The sequence below is a fragment of the Balaenoptera borealis genome (genome assembly GCF_965194805.1).
Source record: "Balaenoptera borealis genome assembly, chromosome: 7".
In the NCBI taxonomy this organism is placed as follows: domain Eukaryota; kingdom Metazoa; phylum Chordata; class Mammalia; order Artiodactyla; family Balaenopteridae; genus Balaenoptera; species Balaenoptera borealis.
In genome coordinates this window covers 101,387,090-101,407,585 of record NC_138864.1, presented here as the reverse complement: position 1 = coordinate 101,407,585, position 20,496 = coordinate 101,387,090, and the positions used below count along the sequence as shown (strand labels likewise).

The 20,496-nt window shown below is 40.1% G+C and overlaps 1 protein-coding gene across 3 annotated transcripts in view; it reads left to right on the top strand.

Annotated features, from left to right (window-relative positions):
- Positions 1-665: 665 nt before the first annotated feature.
- AASS (aminoadipate-semialdehyde synthase) overlaps positions 666-20,496 on the top strand; it is a 67,446-nt gene continuing 47,615 nt past the window's right edge. Inside the window, exons 1-6 of one of the 3 annotated variants that reach the window (XM_082400011.1) lie at positions 666-798; positions 10,264-10,485; positions 13,588-13,764; positions 16,512-16,596; positions 19,326-19,393; positions 19,503-19,649. In XM_082400011.1, coding sequence (XP_082256137.1) covers positions 10,279-10,485; positions 13,588-13,764; positions 16,512-16,596; positions 19,326-19,393; positions 19,503-19,649 — 684 coding nt within the window. In that variant the 5' untranslated portion in view covers positions 666-798; positions 10,264-10,278. Of the gene's footprint in view, positions 799-1,467; positions 1,591-10,263; positions 10,486-13,587; positions 13,765-16,511; positions 16,597-19,325; positions 19,394-19,502; positions 19,650-20,496 lie in introns of those variants that run through there. The other 2 variants (XM_082400013.1, XM_082400012.1) reach the window with 2 other exon arrangements.

Here is a 20,496-nt window from a genome sequence, read left to right as displayed (position 1 = left end):
CCTGTTAGCCTTACCGGTGGTGTTGACTCTGTCCTTTTAAATCCCTTTACTATCACTTTTTACTCAACCCCCTTCTATACACTATCTAGACCATATTCCCTTAAGCACACGACTCTGATCATCTCATTGACTTGAGCAAAAAGCTTCTGGGGCTACACACTATTCATAAAAATGAAAATTCATTATTCAAATTAGTAAATTCATTAATGAAAATTAATATTCATTGGATGTGGATACACAACACTTAATTTCTCAGTCTCAGTTTGCTGGACTCTAAAATGGCTTTAAAAACTGTCATCTGGCTTCACAGTTTTGTTATGAGGCTGTGAAAATGCTTTGAAAAGTGCATATCGCTAAACAAGCGTGATATACATGAAACGGAAACTTTTTTCCCAGGAGATACACGCATCTGTTGAGCGTGTAATGTCCGGACTGTTTTCGTCCTTCTCCGTCTCCGCCTGTCTCCCGCTATGGACAGTTACAAACTTGGTCAATAACAGTCCTGGAAGGACGTGGCGCCCCCAGCTAAGGACGTAGGTCAGAGATCTAAAAGGCAGAAGGATTTTCGGGGAGGAGCAGGGGCAGGGCATGACCTAGCACCTGGCAGCGCCGCCGATTGGTGGAGGAGAAGGTTGTTCCCTCAGGGCGGGCGCTGATTGGCTGCGGAGGAAGAGGCATGACTTCCGAAGAAGTTGAGCAAACACCTCCTCCTCAAGGGCCCCATCCCAATTTCTGCTGGGAATTCGGATCCTTCTCTGCCCGGACCCGGGAGCGCAGAGGCGGCGGGGACCGGACGAGGTGAGCGGGGGGAGGGTGCCCGGAGGGGGCTGAGCAGATGGGCGGTGGGCTCCGCCTGTGAGAAGAATTTGCAGATCGCCGGCGGGGCTCTGCCAGTCCGCCGGGCGGTGCGGGCGAGCTCTGCCTCCTCCTCCCCGCGCCGCTGGGGACCCGGGAGCTCTGCGGACTCCGGCCTTTGCCGGGACGAGCGTACGGAAGAGGGTGGCGAGCGTTTGGGCCTCCTCGCCAGGCCTCCCCGCCTAGCGTTTCTCTGCACTCGAGGGCTGGGAGGTGCGGCGCAGCGGGCGCGGCTCCGGAGCTTCTGTATAGGAGGGAGAAGGGATGGGATGGCAATTCGGATTTCTTTTTTGGCGAGGGCTGAGCTGGGGAGCGGTTGCTGGGGAGTAAAGCGTTGGTATTGAAGCTGTAGAGCAAACCCTCTGTTAATTCTTGGACTGTGTGCTTATTTAGATAGGCAGCTGTGGGAGGTGGTTGACGGAGGGGGGGCCCCCCCGGGACCCCCCCCCGGTCCCCCCCGTCCCCCCCGTCCCCCCTCCCCGATTTCTTTCGGCGCAGTTACTGGTTGACCTTTTCAGCCCTGGCCTGCTTCACCAAATTCGGATCACAAACTTCCCCACCCTGCCCGTGTGGGGCAGGCCGTTCTCTCTGAGATGGAGACCCCCCCCCCCGCCCCCGGAAGCTGCGGCTCCCAGTCCGTCCTCCAACAGAGGCGGGAGAAGTGAGGAAGTTGGATGCCTTGGATGTCAGCGTCATCTGAACTGCGGAGACCCCGCAGGGGCTGTGCGGGCCAATGTGAGCGTTTGCGCGGGGAGGGGGCGCGGTTAGAAGCAGTTACCTACCCTGTTTAATTCAGTGGGGCTAAATGGCCCGACTACTTCTGGAAGAAATATGCTTTTTAGGCACTGATTTTAGGAGAGCGGGAGTGGGTGTGGTGAGAGGGAGAGAGTGTGTTTAGTCACTCGAACAAAGATGAACATTTTTTGATATTGTGGGTCGTCAGCTATCGGAATGCGGAAAAGACGTAGCTGTGATTACGTCGACCTAGCTGTGCACAGGACCGAGCCATCACTGACTTTGACACGTGGCTTTCATATACTTTATATTGGAAGAAAAAAAAAAAAACCAAGAAACCCATGGCACTTGGTGTGGATGTTTCTGTGTGTGTGTGTTTTGTAACTTGAGCTCCCCCCCCCTTTTTTTTTTTTTTGCTATAAAGATGAGTGAACCTAGGGCCACACTACCTTCTAGCCATGTAACCTAGTGGCCGTTCTGCAAAATGAGCTAGGACGACAAAGGTTAAGCCGATGTCCCCAAGTGACTTTCCCACTCTCCAGAAAATCATATTTGTTATCAGTCTCACTTGTTAGTGGTGACAGCGTCATCAGAATTTTGATTTATTTGTAATTGAAAAATTTCCCCCTTTACTAACTAATCCTCTATTTAATCATCAGCAGACTTTGGTTCAGGATTTTGGAAATGATCGTTGGTGTGTAACCAACACCAATTTAACAAAAAAGTTTTCATTTTTCCAAATATTCTTTTTCTAATTTTCTCATAGAGATAACATTACAAACAGTGGCAATTTTCTTTGATGAGGCCACAAAAAAATTCTATGGAATTCATGGAATCACAGAAATGCTGTACATTTGGAATGGGAAATAACCAACAACATTATTACCGTGTTCATAGAATTAAGATGCAACCAATTATAAGATGCATCCCCATTTCGGGGATGCTAAAATGTGAAAAAACATGTTTTAAATGTGATGAAATACAGTATTAAAATGATAACTTATTTTTCTTGAACACTCATGCCTAAAGGGTGAAGGTAAAGAGAAGGCTTACTGGGCTTCTAAAAAAATAAGAAGGGGGAGGGATTAATATGGAGCCATTGTGAAGGCCTTCCCACAGTGTGACCCAGAGTATGTGAAAGTGGTGTCTTCTGTCAGTGGTGATGGTTGTGCTCACCTTTTTTTTTTTTTTTTTTAATGTATTTATTTATTTATCTTTGGCCGTGTTGGGTCTTCGTTGCTGTGTGCAGGCTTTCTCTAGTTGTGGCGAGCAAAGGCTACTCTTTGTTGCGGTGCACGGGCTTCTCATGGCGGTGGCTTCTCTTGTTGTGGAGCACGGGCTCTAGGCACTTGAGCTTCTGTAGTTGTGGCACATGGGCTTCAGTAGTTGTGGCTCACGGGCTCTAGAGCGCAGCCTCAATAGTTGTGGCACATGGGCTTAGTTGCTCCGTGGCATGTGGGATCTTCCCGGACCAGGGCTCAAACCCGTGTCACCTGCACTGGCAGATGGCTTCTTAACCACTACGCCACCAGGGAAGTCCCTCACCTTTTTTTAAAATAAATTTATTTATTACTTTATTTTTGGCTGCATTGGGTCTTCGTTGCTGCACGCGGGCTTTCTCTAGTTGCGGCGAGCAGGGGCTACTCTTTGTTGTGATGTACAGGCTTCTCATTGTGGTGGCTTCTCTTGTTGCAGAGCATGGGCTCTAAGGCACTTGGACTTCAGTAGTTGTGGCACACAGGCTCAGTAGTTGTGGTGCACGGGCTTAGTTGCTCCACGGCATGTGGGATCTTCCCGGACCAGGGCTTGAACCTGTGTCTCCTGCACTGGCAGGCGGATTCTCAACCACTGCGCCACTAGGGAAGCCCCTGTGCTCACCTTTGAGGAGTGGGCAGGCTTGTAACCTTTTTCTTAACATTTACTGAGTGTTTATGGCATGCAAGGCAGTGCTCAGCACTTTATGCCTATTAGCGCAAATAAACTTCACAATAGCCCTAAAAGGTAGATATTAGTATGATTCCCATTTTGCCGATGAGGCACAGACAGGTTAAGTTACTCACTGAGGTCATAGAGTAAGTGGGAAGCTGAGGAACCCAGGAGGAGAGGAGTCAGAATTCCTTTGAGGTACACCCTCCTGTTTTAAGCTCTGGGCTCCTGGTCACTGCAGTTAATCCAGGTAACTTAAGTGAATATCCTGTCTTCCTCCATAGTGTTTTTAGTATTTTTGTTTCCCTGCTTACTGTACTTTAGCTGTATCTTCATGAGTCAGAGTGCCTATTTATGTTCTAAAATTCTAATGCTTTTGTAATCCACAGTGCCTGGTCGCTACTATCCTTAATAGAATCAGTATATTAGAGCTGAAAAGGACTTCAGTATTATATTCCAGTCTGGGTTAGGAAACTGAAGTCAGGTAAGGAGCCCCATATCTAGTTATATGTCTCAGCAACCAGGTCTGGATTTTGCTACCATTTTTATTTGCATTTCAAAATATTCATTGGTCTATGAGATCTCAGCAAGAGATTAGATCTTTTGTGGGGCATTGTTGGGGGGATGGGAGATATGAGTCCCTGTTCTTATTCATCAGTCTATTTTGTTTTCTCTGCTACATTGGTCTTTATGACATTCATTTAAATTTGCTCATTTATTTCTTCATTCTTTCGCAAAACATTTGAGTTCTCCTGTGGGGCAGTCACTGGGAATACAGAGATGAGGAAAACACGATTCATTTCTTCCAAGAATTTAGAGTTTAACAAAGAGACAGACAAATAAGCAGATAAACATTTTGGATCAGACTCCAATTCAGAACTAACTTTGCATTCCATCTCAGTGAAGCTACATTTGTGGGCTAGAGACCAGGAGACTCAGAGGTCTTATGTCTTTGGATGACTGAGTAGCTTACAGGCTTGAGAACATATGAATATTCTTAGACCAGATTACTTAGCACTAATAAACACTCCCCAAGTCTACTTGTTTTTACTTCTAGCTAACTATTTTGTAAGGAGTTTAATATTAAAAGAATATAGCTGTGCAACAGGAAATAAAAGTATGGACGACAGTGTTGCGGCATGCCCAAGCCCAGTTTTAGCAAACCTTGGAGCTGGGAGGTATTTGGATTAGTTCCAGGCCATCACTGGGTGTTCTATTAATCTGGAACTGTTTTGGACCTCTCCAGGATTATTACGGTCTGGATGCCAAATATGTAGTGTAGGCCAAGACTCATGGCCGTGCAGCTGCCTACCCTTAATTATAGTACCAGGACTTCCTGGGAAACCATGGCTTTTTAAATACACTTGCATTTTTTGAATAAACTGGAAGTGTGGATATAAATCATTTGCATTTCTCACTCATTATTTATTTTAGTCAACTCAAGGCTACTCCATCCTTAGTGTCTCAATATTTAACCAAGATGTATGCCTGATTATTTGCAAATAACTTGGCATTGAGAAATCTCCCCAGGTGATTGGATGGTTTTAGTGTGAGTCACTGAATTATGTTCTAGTGGATTTATTTCAAAGATCTAAAATATAAGGACGAAGAGCACATCTCTGACTTTGGGGGCTGAAGATAGATGATTTGGCCTTAAAATTTCTTTAATAATGAATTCGTAATCCTTTTTACATGTCTCAGTGGAAGCAACAGAAATGAGAAGGGGCCAAGCCTAACTCTTTTTCGTACTTAAGCTCTTGTATTTGCTTGCACATTGTTCTGGCTTTGGTAGGTGGTTTGTAGGTTTAAAAAGTTTTCTGTTTAGGTTGATAGTATGGAAAGGATTGAAGAGACTTAAAGGATTTTTGAACATTTGATGGAAGGATAAAAAGCTCTCTGTACATCTCAGCTTTCTTCATCCACCTACCACACTAACCCGTGAAAACCAGCACAAATCAAGTACACTGTTTTCTGGCATAAGTACTACCTGAACAATAACAGATAAATGTAACCTAATCCAGTTACACTGAAAAGTTATACCAACCAAAGAGCAGACTGTTTTATTATGATTCATCCATAGATGCTTGGAAAATGCTGTTTATGAAACATGGGAAATCCCATATTTATATGGGGCACACTACCTTCATTTGTATTATCTGGTTTTAGATTATCTTTTCTCCCATCCATTCTGACTCTAATATTCAGCTATAATTAGTGATGGATAAGTCACCAACAGATACTGATTGAGGTCATTTAATCAGATAAAATTGTTTCATCTTGCTCCTGTTGGATCTCATGAAAATGAACAGGGGACTGGATTGCTGCTTCTTCACAAGAACCTAACATCATGCTATGCATACCTTAAGTAACCCCAAATTTATTTTTAATTAAAGAAAGAAAATCAAAACACTTCTCCCATGATCAATGGGCAAATTATAGCTCATCAAGGAAATGTCTGGCTTTTATTATATTTTTATTAAAATATTAGAAAAATATTCATTCTAGAAACAAATGACTAGCTACTACTATATTAATCTATGTAATTGTACAGAAAAACCAGTCTGTTTGTCATTTAAAAGGACCTTCCTAACTACATAAGAGGTCCTCTACCATTGAAGGTGGCTTTTCCTCAAATATAATCTTTCATAAATTCACCTCACAAAATCTTTTGTTCCTTCATGTTATTTAGGGTGATGATGTACACAGTGACCGTGGTTTATTTCATGGTCACTGAAAGAAAACAGTGGGTTATGTAGGGAGTGCCAAGCTCTGTCTGTCTCTCTGTCTATCTATCTATCTATCTATCTATCTATCTTCTATCTTTTTCTCTAGTGACCATTTTTTTTTCCCTCATTTCTCTTGGAAACGTTAGAAAATACCAAGAACAATTAAGCATATTCCTCCTCCCACCCCAATTCTCATGTGTGCATTACAAAGGTAGGTAATCTGCACAATAGGTAAATTAAAATAAATTCTTAAGTCTTCCCCCCATTAAAAAAAAAAAAAGAGGTAAGGTGATATCATATAGTATGTTCTCCTATTGTTGGACTGCATCCACTAATTGTCCGCCTATCTCAGTGCATCTGTGCAATTCACTGCAATATTCCTATGACTTTTAGGGACATTTCAAATTCCTAATCAATCCTAGGTATGTGAAAAGGTATACCGTAGTGCTATTCTTGTTTTACAAAAACATAGAGAAGAATCTTTTTAAATTTTATTTTAATGCCATTTGAAACATTGGCCCTTCATGTGTTGAAGGGAAGACTGCTTAGAAATTGTCAGGGAAAGGGTCTTGTTCTCCAACCCTGACTGTGTGACACTTCTCTTTCTCCCCTTATTTCTCACCTCCTCTTCCTCCTCCTTATTTTTCCTCTTTCCTTTCCTTCTCCTTTCCTTCTCTTGCTTTTCCACATTCTCCTTGCTCATGCCAGAGGCTGTTATCAGCACGCAGCCCTGTTAAGTAACCTCACTTGAGCCAGTGAATAAGTCCGGAGTCTTACTGCCTTGCTTCCACTTGAAGGCATTGCCAGAAATATACATGACATTTACGTCCCGATATTCTTGGAAAAGCCCATAAAATACAGGACAGGGAAGTCCAGAATAAGCCACCTGGGCATTTCCATGAAATGTCAGACACCTGCAGTGCCATACCTCAGAGTAATTCAGAAATTCTCACTGTTACATATTTCTTGATTACCTGAGAATGAAATGAATGGTGGTCCCAGAAAGTTCTATGCTGAGACCAAGTTTCAAGGTTCAAGCAATTACTAACATAATCAGACCTGCTATAATCATCTTTTTTCTAAGCATCCAGAAACTTAGAATTTACCTTGGCAGGGACTCAGGAAGGATTTTTGGTGACACATAGAAAGGGGTTGATGGAGGCACCCCATGCTGTGGGAGAACTAATCATATGCCATATGGATCTGATTTATTTCTGAATTGAGCTGGCAGGACTAACATGTGTCAGATGTCCGAGGTGTGGATCTGCAGTCTTCGGCAAAGAAGAGAAAATCCTGAGTGTTGAATATTAACCTAGGGATTCTGCTTCTGCTTAAAAGCAACAGCTCTAGTTGGATTTCACTTCAGTTTCTTCATCTGTAAAATGGGGCTAATAATAGTATCTACTTAATAAGATTTTCTCAAGGAGGAAATGAAATAATGTCTGTAAAGCGCTCAGCATAGTGTTTGGCATATAATGTTAAATCAATGGTAACTATTGTTCTATTTCTTTAAAAACAAAGTGTCAGGAATTGTGATTCAAGAATTCCCTACAAAAAGTGAAAGTGAAAGTAGCTTCCCAAATAAAACGCAGAAGGCCAGCCTCTGCTACTTTCCTTTCCTAGGTCCTGAGGAAGGTCTGCCTCTGCAAACGTGTATGTGTGTATTACATGAGTGTGTGTGTTTATGTCTCTCCTCCCACGCTGTACCCCCGACTCCAGGCAAAGGAGGTGTGGAGGAGGAGAAGGAGGAAGAGGAGGAGGAGGGAGTGTTGCTGAGAAAGGGGAAGCTGTGGTTATAAATCAAGCTTGGGCTGAGGAAGGAGACTGAATTATTTGGACATGTTTCCTAATCTTTGTGCCAAGAACTGCTACTAAGTATAGAGGATTAGGGTCACTTGGTCAACTATGGTATGTGAGATGCAGCCCCTGCTGGGAAGATGGGACCATTTCTGGGCTTCTCAGTGTGTTTAGAAGACTCATTTGTCTTTGGAATTGATTTCATTTACAAACATAGGGATTCAAGTTCTATGGGACGTTGCAGATTTTCCTTTGGCTTGGAGGAGAATAAATGTTATGGGCTTGGGCTTGGATTTGGACTTAGCATAGTCTCTTTTAAAAACGAAACTCTATAAGTAAACCAAAAAGTTAGATGAAGTATATAACAGACTTTTACTGAAATGTCGATCATCCGTATTTTGGCCTGAGTAAGAGTTAGCCTGAACTCATGATCGGCATGTTCATTTGCCGTGTGCAGTGTTTTCTCTCCCTGCCCCTTTTCTTCCTAAAGCCTTCTTAGCCGGACTCTTTGCTGTTTGCTTTATTCTTTTAGTCTGTGTTGTGAGTTATCCTACAAGTTTTCTATCTAGGGTGATAAGTAGTTTGCCCCCAGGAAATAGTACTTGTACATTCCATTGTTGGACAAAACTTCCCTGTCTATAAGGTGGGTCTGATTTAGAGATTGTAGTCTGATGTAACAGAAATGTGTTCCATAAGAATTGTGCTATATGCTAGGGAATTTCTAGAAGATATAAAATCATTTAGTCTCTATATTTTGATGCCAACCTTAAACATAGAAAACTAAGGTTCAGCATCCAAATGACCAGCAAATTATCGTCTGAAATGACTTCTGACTACTAAATTTATGTAACCATTTGAAGAGGCACAGAATACTGTTTGATACTTATGCTTTAAAATTTTCTGTAAAATTTATTCTGTGCTGACACATAGTAAGCCTCTTGTAAATATTTCTTAATTGAATTAATGAGTAGAGTTACACAATCTGGAATAGCAGTTAGAAAACTGAGACAGGTCTGGGTTTAATATAATAGCAGGGGGAGGTGGTCTGGTAGAGGAAACTCTGGAAAGGGGAAGAGCATGGTTTTTTTTTTTTTTTTTTTGGCTGCGTTGGGTCTTCGTTGCTGTGCGCGGGCTTCCTCTAGTTGCTGTGAGCGTGGGCTACTCTGTTGCGGTGCACGGGCTTCTCATTGAGGTGGCTTCTCTTGTTGCGGAGCACGGGCTCTAGACGCGTGGGCTTCAGTAGTTGTAGCACGCGGGCTCAGTAGTTGTGGCTCACGGGCTCTAGAGTGCAGGCTCAGTAGTTGTGGTGCGTGGGCCTAGTTGCTCCGCGACATGTGGGATCTTCCTGGACCAGGGCACGAACCCGTGTCCCCTGCATTGGCAGGCGGATTCTTAACCACTGCGCCACCAGGGAAGCCTGGAAAGAGAATGTTTAGAGCAACAACAGGGTCAGTGAAGCGAGGCTGGGGTTGTCAGGTGCTTCTTCAGCTTCTAACACCTGTGGTGAAAAACATGTTTGTTTGTTTGTTTTGTTTTCTTAAATTTCCAATCTGCCAGGACCAATGCTTTTATAAAATTCGATACCAATGAGTTACTAGAAAAATGATCCTGTCATATAAAGGTTTCTAAGTGCTTACTTTCTATTTCTGTACATATCTCATTGTGGACCAGTACAAAGCAGTTCACTGACTGACAACAGGCTGTAAAACACACTTTGAGTAGAACTAGTTTAGGAAATGGTCAGAGATGAAACTCGAAAGAGGTTGGAGCTAGATTGTCAAGGATCTTGTACATTATGAAAGGATTCTAAACTTTATATCATCAAAATTGGCATAAATTATCTTCCTGTATTTGCATTGTAGATTAACTTGCTTAAGACTTTTGTGCTGAATGTGTGTTTGATAAAACATACATTAAAAAAAAATGATTTCAGCTTAGCAGATATTGATTAGTGTCCCATAAGTTGCTTGGGACATTTTTTTTTTTTTTTTTTTTTTTGGAAGTAACTTCGTTTGTAGAAGTTTGGGTTTGTTTGGGTAAAGGAACAGCATCCAAAGGACCAGCAAATTATCATCGTATCATCCAGGTTTTCCCTCTCCCTTCTTCATCTTGACTCTGTTATCACCTGAGTTGGTTGGATTTTACAGCAGATTTCTCAGGAGACCAGAACTGACCTGTGAGCCTTCTTGCCTTTCGTTGTCCTGCTCTAACAATTTCTTTCCAGTCACCAGGTTTCAAGATGCTGCGAGTACCTAGGACTAAGCTGGGCAGGTTGGGCGTCAACCTCTCCAGGCTTCACTACAAGGCGGTGATGGCGTTGAGGCGGGAGGATGTGAACGCCTGGGAGAGACGGGCTCCCCTGGCTCCCCGACACATCAAAGGGATCACCAATCTGGGGTACAAGGTCTTAATACAGCCTTCCAATCGGCGGGCCATTCACGATAAGGTAAAGAGTTCCAATGTTTAAAAATAGGTGGGACTGAAATGACCCTGCGTATGAAAAATAGGGAGCATCTGAGTGAAAATAAAATGTCCGCTAGTGTCGCTTAAAGACCACGTGACAACATTTCTTGACTTCGGTTATAATGAGATTATATAGTTATGAGATTTCTAGTTAGAATCCTTTCTTGAGCCCAGAATTTAGCCAATAAGTGTTATTTTTGCCCCATCCCATGCCTTCTTCCAGCTGAGGGATAAAAGGATTGCTTTTAGGAGATGACATCCTTCAGTCATTCTCTCCTTCATGTGTGACCCTGGTTCTAGGACTGGAAAGACAAATGTCTGCAGAAAATGCTTCACTGAGTAGAGTTTGTTCATGAGTGTTTACCTTGCCAGCCGCCAGGTGAAGCCCCTCCTATTCATCATTCTGTTCATTCTTCACAATAATCTCATGACACAGGTTTGACTTTTATTTTTATTTTAGATACATGCACGTGTTTTTTCTTTCCTGAGCCATTTGAAAATATGCTGCAGACAATGCCACTTTATTTCTAAATGCTTCAGTATACATTTCCTAGGAATAAATCATCTTCCTACGTAACCACTGTATCATTTTCACACCTAAGAAATTAATAATTCCACAATATCATCTCACATCTCACATTTCAGATTCCCCATTGTCTCAAATGTCTTTTATGGTTTTTATTTTAATCAAGGCTTAATTAAGGTTCATTGTGTTCATTATTATGTATCTTTAGTTCTTTTAATCTAGAACAGTACTGGGCTTATTGTTAACTAGGCTTATTGTGGTGATCATTTTGCACTATGTACAAGTGTCAAATCATTTAGGTGTACACCTGAAACTAATATAATGTTAATTATACCTCAATAAGAGAATATTGAATGGAATTTAATATTTCTTAGAAGAATTTTTTTTTTTGGCCTTTAGAATACATCCCACAAAGAATATTCAGAGTGCTGTGTTCAAAAGATATCTGAATTAGTTTTTCTCTGTGGTTACATGGCAATGTGATATCCAGTTGGATTTATTTTTGTTTCTATTACATTTTAATATTTGCTTTAAATCCTTTTTGATTTAATTTTATTTTTCAAATAAGTTAAACATTTACAAGCTTCAAAGATTAAAACTGTATAAAAAGATGCAACACAGAGAAGTCTTGCTCTCATCTTAATCCCTTACATCCCATTCCCACCCACCCTATAGGTTACTGTTTTCATTATTATTTCTGATCTATCATTCCTATGTTACTTCTTGCAAAAATAAGCATATGTGTATGTGTGTGTATGTATGTGTTTTCTTATTTTCCCTTCAATCTTATACAGCACGTTGTATACTGTATATACTCTTTTGCACCTTGCTTTGTTCTACGGTATATCCTGGAAATCACTTCATGTCAGTTCATAGAGATCAACTTCATTCTATTTAATGGCTGCTATAATTACTCCATTATTTATCATGATTTATTTAACCAGTCTACTATAACTGGGCAAATAGATTGTTCAGAGAAACCAGGTATGAACCATATGTTCATTCTTTTACTTTCTTTCCTATTCATTTGTACTTTCCTTTGAAGTAGATTCCTAACTAGATTTATCTTCATTTTTTTTTTCTTAAATTTATTTATTTTTGGCTGCATTGGGTCTTCGTTGCTGCGTGCTGGCTTTCTCTAGTTGTGGCGAGCGGGGGCTACTCTTTGTTGCGGTGCGTGGGCTTCTCATTGCCGTGGCTTCTCTTGTTGTGGAGTGTGAGCTCTAGACCGTAGGCTTAGTAGTTGTGGCATGTGGGCTCAGCAGCTGTGGCTCACGGGCTCTAGAGCGCAGGCTCAGTAGTTGTGGCTCATGGGCTTAGTTGCTCTGCGGCATGTGGGATCTTCCCGGACCAGGGCTCAAACCCGTGCCCACTGCATTGGCAGGCGGATTCTTAACCACCGCAACACCAGGGAAGCCCTATCTTCATTTTATTCAACTGCCACCTAAGATGCTTTAAAAATTCTGCCTAGATCATGCTACCCCTTTATTTAAAAATCTGAAGTGATTGTCTATTGCCTCCATGTACTAGCTCTGAAATCTCAGTTTAATGTGTAAGACTCAGGTTTCCCATTGATAAAATAGGGATAATAATAGTACCTACCTCATGGGAGTTTTGAGAATTAAATGAGATAATTCATCCAAAGAGCTTAGCAAAGCACATAGTAATTTATTAATAAATATCAATGATTATTTTTATTTTTATCCAATAAAGCTCATATTCACCATGATAATATTCAGTCTATTTTTCTAAATTGATTCACTTATTATGCCCTAAACATTTCCTTATTTTCCCTTCTCCATATTTGTATATATTCCTTCAATACCTCTTACTGATATTACCACCTTGTATTTCCCATCTCCATCCCTCCAAATCCTACCCAGCCTTTTAGATTAATTTAAATTTCCACATTTCCTTGATCATCTCACCTGGGAGTTATCTCAATATCCATTAAATTAATATATCACTTAGATTATGCTACTCATAATGTTCTTTTGAATTCAGCCTCATGCACTGTGCCTCTGACTTCTTTTTGCAATATTTTATGAGCTCCTTTACAGGAGAGATCTTGTCTCTGTTTCTTTGTGTCCTATCCCATCTCTAGCACAGTCCATGGAGCAGAGTTGGGAAGTAATAAATACTAACTGAACAACAACAAAAAAAAAAGAAAAGAAAATATTGCAGATACGTCTTTCCTTTAAAAGTATACCTGAGTAATAAATTACTATTTAGCATTTAATGTTGCAGGGCATTGTTGGTACAAAATATACATTTCACATGTATATTTAAATCACATGTGCTAGCGGTTATGGTCAAACTATTAACTGTTCTTAAAGTATGTGCTGAATTTTCTAATTTTTTATTTTTGGTACAAAAGTCAACATGTTAGATTGATCTTTAGCCAACAAGTAAGAATATTAGAAGTAGTTTTTCTATTATTTGTTCCTTATATTTTTTTCCTTCAAAAGGTTGTGACTTTAACTGCTACATTTATTTATTAAAGAAAATATGAATACAACAAATCAGGAGAATAACTTTTAATCAAAATTACATTCCCAGGAATATGTCAAAGCTGGTGGCATTCTTCAGGAGGATATTTCTGAAGCTTGTTTAATTTTGGGAGTTAAAAGACCCCCAGAGGAAAGATTAATGCCTAAGAAGACCTATGCATTCTTCTCCCACACCATAAAGGCTCAGGAGGCTAATATGGGTTTGTTGGATGAGATCCTAAAACAGGTAATTAGTGGCCAATATTCATAAATGTTAACATAGAAGCATGTAGTTTTTTTAACTTTTAACTGTCAAGTGGAGTTTCAGTTTTCTTTCAGCATCTGGAAAATACATCACGTATTCACCTCAGTAGGAGAGGTGATCTGCTGTTAGTGCTTGAATAGTTCTGCTGCTCTTCGGGCTGCTCTGCTGGGCAAGTTTGGAGTTTGTGATAAGAGGAACAAAACACATTTCATTCCTTTGTATTCTGAAATGGGAAGAATGATAGAAGCATTTGCTCCAAATGATTATTAAGTTATAAGGTTAATAGTTCAAATATTAGCAAGTAGAAGTTTAGAGCTAAAAGGAACCTCAGGGATCATATAACTTACCACCCTAATTTTTCAAATGGAGCCCAGAGAGGTGAAGTGACTTGACTGAGGCTGCACAGCTCTGTAGTACCAGAACTGTACTGGAAACTATTTTTATATTTATTAACATTCATTAGGAAAAGAAACTTTTTTTGAGATATAAATACTGTGGAAAAACTATTGTCTATTTAAAATACAGAGTATTCACTCAACAAATATTTACCAAGTGCCTACAATGTGTCTGACACTGATCACTGCAATGAACATAGCTTACATTCCAGTGCGAGGAGACACTAGAATAAATAAACAACACCTCATATGTCGCTTGGCGATATGTGTAATGGAGATAAATGTAATACAGAAGAAAAAAAGGAGTGCTGGGCGCTGGAGGAGGTGATAACGCTACTTGAAATAGGATGATCAGGGAGTGCCTCATTGCAATATTGGCATTGAGCAAAAATTTGAAAGAGGCAAAGGATCAAGCCATATCCATCTGGGAAAAGCCTTCCAACCTGAGAGAATAGTAGTGCAAAAGCCTGACAGACAGTCTTTTTGAATGGAGGACTAGAGTTAATCATATTCTAAAATGCTTATTCTGCCTGCTCTGTAAATAAAAGTTGGAGGCGGGAGAAGGAGAGCAAAATTGATAAGAGGATTGTTAGTCTAGACTAGTCCAGATGCTAGGCTACAAATGATGTTGAGGGCAGTGGGAATGGAGGTCGTGACACATGGACAGATCTTGGATGTATTTTAGAGATCTGATCCTACAGGATCCATGGATGAAATGAATGTGGACTATGAGGGAAAGAGAGGAGTCAGAGATGACTCCAAGATTTTGGCTTGAGTAACTTAAAGGAGTTGCCTTAGATTGACATGATGCTACTGCACGAGGAGCAGGCTTGGATGGGAGGATCAAGATTTGAGCTTAGGGCCTGTCGAGTTTAATTTGCCCATTAGACGTGTAAGGGGAGGTGCTGAGTGGGCCATTGGATGTGAGCCTGAGCTCAGGAGGGCAGCTTCTCCAGATACACATTTTTCAGTTGTCAGAGACTAGATGGTATCTAAAGCCGTGAGACTGGATGAGGGTAAGGAGTGAGTGTAGATGGAGAAGTCCAAGGTCTAAGTCCTGGGGTAAGGATGTTAGAGCATTAGAAACTAGACTTGAATCTGACCATAGGTAGAGGACAGGAGAGTTTCACAAACAGTAAAAGTAATGGAGGAAAATGTATTTTACATAAGCGTATAGAATACATTCCTACTAATTTCAGATTCACTCAACAGACACTGTAGTTAATTTACAGTGTTTCCTAAGAACCAATTCAAAAAGTAATTCAAGGAAATAATATTATAAGAAGAATGTTTCACTTTAAGTAGATAAAACTCCTCAAAAAGTACTTTAGAAACATTTTTCTTTTTGGTTATATGAAGTTTCATTCATTTCGAGAAAATTAATGAAAACAGACCCAGCAGGGCTGCTTTTGGGCAACATTTTGTAACAAATTACTTGGAGTTGGATTAATATTAAATATTCTTAAATCCAAGCACATGGCAAAAATTATATCATCTTTGAGGAAATAGACTATTTAAAACATTCTATAATTCCAATGTGTCAGCAGTTTTGAAACATGAATTAATAGGACATTTCCAAGAGAGAGGGAAGATTCCCAAGGAAAGAGGAAGGACAAGATTTTAGTGAAGGTGAGGAAGTGAAGAACAGGAAGCTTGTGCTACTTTTAAAAAAAAGTTTGCTTGTGAAAGGCTGGAGAGAGAAAAAAAAGAGAGAGACAGAGAAACAGAGAGATACTAAGAGAGACAGAAGGAGAGAGAGAAAGAGAGAGAGAGAGAGAATGAGATAGATTTGTGTGTACGGACTTGAGAGGGAGTATAGTTGTTATTTTTAAAGTAGAAGAGAGACCTGGGTGTATTTAGAATGGCTGAGGGAAAGGAACACTGTAAAGAAGGAAGAAAGAAAAGAAAGAAAAAGTTTGAGAGGTCTTGGAGGACATAGAATAAAGCTGGCAACTATCTCACAGGAATTAGTCTCAGGAAAGACTTGTTTTTTTTGAGACTAGAGGGAAGGATGTGAAGATGAGTGGGGGCAGTATGTGGATATATTTGTCAATGGTGCTGGGCTAAAAGTGAAAAGAAATCATGCCTTTGTTATTTTATTGCCTACCATCAAGGGGTGTTAGCACCCTGCTAGGACCATTCTTTCATCTGTCATCACAAACCTACCCTTGGTTTGTGACCCAGCATTTTCTAAATATTTCATGGTGCACCTAGCAAGTCAAGATATATTTTATGAAGGAATAATGGGAAATAATCACTTGCTCATATATGTGTTGTACTCATTCAAATTAAGCTGGATGGGTCTGGTTGAGAAATTTTTTATTGTTTCTTCAGGAAATCCGACTTATTGATTATGAGAAAATGGTGGATCATAGAGGAATACGGGTAGTGGCGTTTGGACAGTGGGCAGGTGTGGCAGGTAGGTATGCCAGGGCTGTTACATCACCCATTTTCTAAACTTGCCTGGGGAGTAACTGTGTTTTCTCTTTTCTGTGGCAAGGGGTTGGGAGTGTTCATTTCCACCAATAAAAATAAGCATGGGGGTGTGACTAAGGGTGATGGATATCAAGGGAATAAAATGAAATCATTAAACTATATTTATTACAAAAATTAAGAAACAGAGAGCAGGGAGAAGGACAGTCTAGCAAGGGTACAAGCTGGAGTCTGGGAAAAAACAGCACTTGATTTTTGTCCCAGTTAGTACTTTGAACCATCTTTAGTTGAGAAACACCACACGTTATAACTCTATATCAGATTAGACTACTTGAAGGTGTGTAATTGTCAGAATAAGTAGACAAAATTTGTAGGGATAGAGGACGCAAAACACAATCAACCACGCTGACATCAGTGAAAGTTCTTGAGCACCCAGCACTCCACCCAGCAACTTGCAGAATAGAATACACATTCCTTTCATGTGGAACGTTCATCCAGGTGGTCCATATGCTAGGTCACAAAATGATTTGTAATAAATTTAAAAGGTCTGAAATCATAGAGTATGCGCTCTGACTATAATAAAATTGATTTTGGAATTATAATACAAAGATATATAAAAAATTTCCAAATATTTGGAAGATAAACAATGTATTTTTGAATAACCCATGAGTCCAGAAGACACCACGGGAAAAATTAGAAAATATTTTGAATGGAATGAAAATTTAAAACACAGCACACCAAAATCTGTGGAATGCAGGTAAAGTGGTGCTTAGAAGGAAATTTATAGCATTTAATGCTTTTATTAGAAAAGAAGAAAGTTCTTAAATTAGTAATCTAAACTTCCATCAGAAGAAGCTAGAAAATGAAGAATAAATTAACCCAAAGCAAATAGAAGGAAGGAAATAATATTGATAAGAGGGAGCATCAATTAAATTAAAACAGGAAAATAATAGAGCCAGTTCTTTTTTTAAAAAAATAATAAAATAAAAATCAAAAGCCAGTTCTTTTTTAAAAAAATAATCAATACAATTGATAAACCTCCAGTTAGATTGATTTTTAAAAAAAGAGAAAAGCCACTTTTACCAATATTAGGAATACAAGAGGAATCGTCACTATATATGTCACAGATATTAAAAATGATAAGGGAATATTATGAATAAGCCAATAAATTTGACAACGTTGATAAAATAGGCAAATCCTTGAAAGACGCATCTCAAGAAGAAATAAAACACTTGCATATCAATGTACAAAATAAATTCCACTCATAGGCATTTATCAAGAGAAACAAATTATTTTTTGTAAAGAATTATTTATAGTGGCTTCATTCATAATAGCCCAGACAATCAGCAGAGGAATGGATAAATAAACTGTGGTACATCCATAGAATGGAACACTCCTCAGCAATAAAAAGAAGCAAACTACTTATACACACAAAGTATGCATGAATCTCAAAAACATTTTCCTGAGTAAAAGCAGACACACAAAGAAGAGTAAATACTTAAAATTTTATTTGTATGCAACTGTAGAAGAACCTAATCTATACAGACAGAAATAAAATCAGTAGTTGTTTGGGGCCAAAGTTTGGGGAGGATTGACTGGAGTGATGGGAATATTCTGTATTTTGATTATGTTGGTGGTAATATGGGTGTGTGCATTTGCTAACAGTTATCAAACTATAGACTTTAACTTGGTGTGATTTGTTGTATATAAATTATTCCTTTAAAAGTTGACATCAGAAAAAAGGTCAAAGAAAATTGGTCAGGGATATGGAGAGGGAAAGTTCCCTTCCGGAAAAGAAGGGGAGAATGGATGCTGAGGTCTTCGTTCCAGGCATGCTAAGTTTCTGCTCTGTGAAGGACATCCAGATTGAGAAATCCGTAAGGTGGTTGGTTGGGTCTTGAAATAAAATACCTGCCTCAGAGATACAGACTTGGAGTCATCATCATACAGAGAGTACTTGAAATTTAGGAATGTATGAGATTAGCTAAGGGAAAAATGTAGAGATTGAAGAGAATAGAGCCTGGGACAGAATCCTGAGGGTGACCAATATTAAGCAAAGGGCAAGGGGCACTAATATAAAAGGAATGGGCATGGGAAGAGGAGCCTACAGAAATGTAGGGTGAAAATGTTCAAGCCAGGCAAGCTGAGGGAAGAGAGTCCCAACAAAGAGAGGCTCTACATTGCCAGATACCTCTGACAAGTAAGTCAAGATCTGAAAAGCGTCCACCGAGTTTAGCTGTGTAGGTCACTGAAATGATGGGGGGGAGGGGTCATAGGGTCAATGGTGACTTCGTTTTTGCTTATTCATTTGTTTTTGGTATGAGAGAAATGGAGGCGTGTTTAAACATTGATAAGGATGAACCAATAGAGAGGGATAGAGAGAGGACATAATTCAAGAGTAAATTCCTGAGAGAGACAGGAAGGGATGGGATCTGGAGCAAAGGTGGAGAGATGAACCTTAGAGAAAAAGAGGGGCGCTCTTTCCGTTTCAGCAGGATTGGATGTGGAGGGGGCAGTTCGGGGTGCAGCTGGCTTAACACTTTCAATGGCAGAAAGTTGAGGGGGTGGAGAAGATGACTACTGGGGCCCCTTCCAAATCTGAGATGCTGTGGTCGGTGCTTCCTCAGAGCACGGAGCAGGTTGGAGAACAGGTAGAGAGAACAGCTTCAACTCCTTCCAACTAATGGTCTTTCTGTTGGTCTGATTCTGCAACAGGGATGATCAACATTTTACACGGAATGGGTTTAAGGCTCCTTGCTTTGGGACATCACACACCTTTTATGGTGAGATGTTTTTCGTGTCTATTTTTTTTTGTAAACGCGTGTCACATTTTAAGAATAGAAACACGTCTCAGGTGGTCGACTAATGTGGCCCATGTGTGCTTGCTTGCAGCACATTGGCATGGCTCACAACTACAGGAACAGCAGTCAGGCTGTGCAAGCTGTCCGAGACGCTGGCTACGAAATATCTCTGGGTTTGATGCCGAAGTCGATAGGGCCCTTAACATTTGTGTTCACGGGGACTGGTAATGTATCTAAGGTAAGTTCCAACTGTCTTCTTTCTGTAAAGCAGTCTGAAACTCTGACACTAACCCAAAGGATGTGGGCATTTTGTGTGCATTTCAGAGCCCTTCTTTTCCATGACTGGGCATTCTGTTCTTGGTACTTTTCTTACCTATGTACTTTTCCCATAGTAAAGTGCAGTACTGGTCCAAACTTAGTGTCTTTGCTTTGAGTTGATTCCAAGCTGTCAGAGGCTTTGAATGGTTTTTCTTCTTTTCTTTTTTTCTTTTTAGAGGGATAACTCCTGTTGTGTAAAGGTCTATTCTTAGGGTGCTCTATTTTACCTCCATCACTGAGATATCCCCAAATTTGGAAGTGATCCCAGGATGTAAAGTTTACAAGATTTGGAGTTTTGCCAAAAGAGGTTAAGAAGCTTAATTCAAGACTACTATTGTTACTTTCTTCCTTCTGGGGTAGTTTCGAGAATGTATTTTTGATCCCCTAGAGGAACTTGTAATTGCAAAATAGATCTTTCTTCAGCGAAAATATTTTACAAACAGGACATCACTATTTATATTATACTGTGAGATAGCCATCTGATACAAGTAGGAAATATATAGTTTCCCCACTTGAAATAATTTCTGCAATGGAGCAAAAATTAAATAGAAATATTTTTATCGTACTGTCAGTTCTAAATCCCCTTGCTTCTATGCTGAATAACTTTAAGTAAAAAAATTAAAGCCCCATCCAATAGTGGTGTTTAAATGGGAATAAAAGTTGGTTTGCAGGCTGCATACAAGAGGCTCATCTGTGCTTCCGTGTTGTGGTCCCAGTTGCAGGGCAGGGCAAGTTGAGCTATAAAATTGTGGGGAAAATGAGTTGGA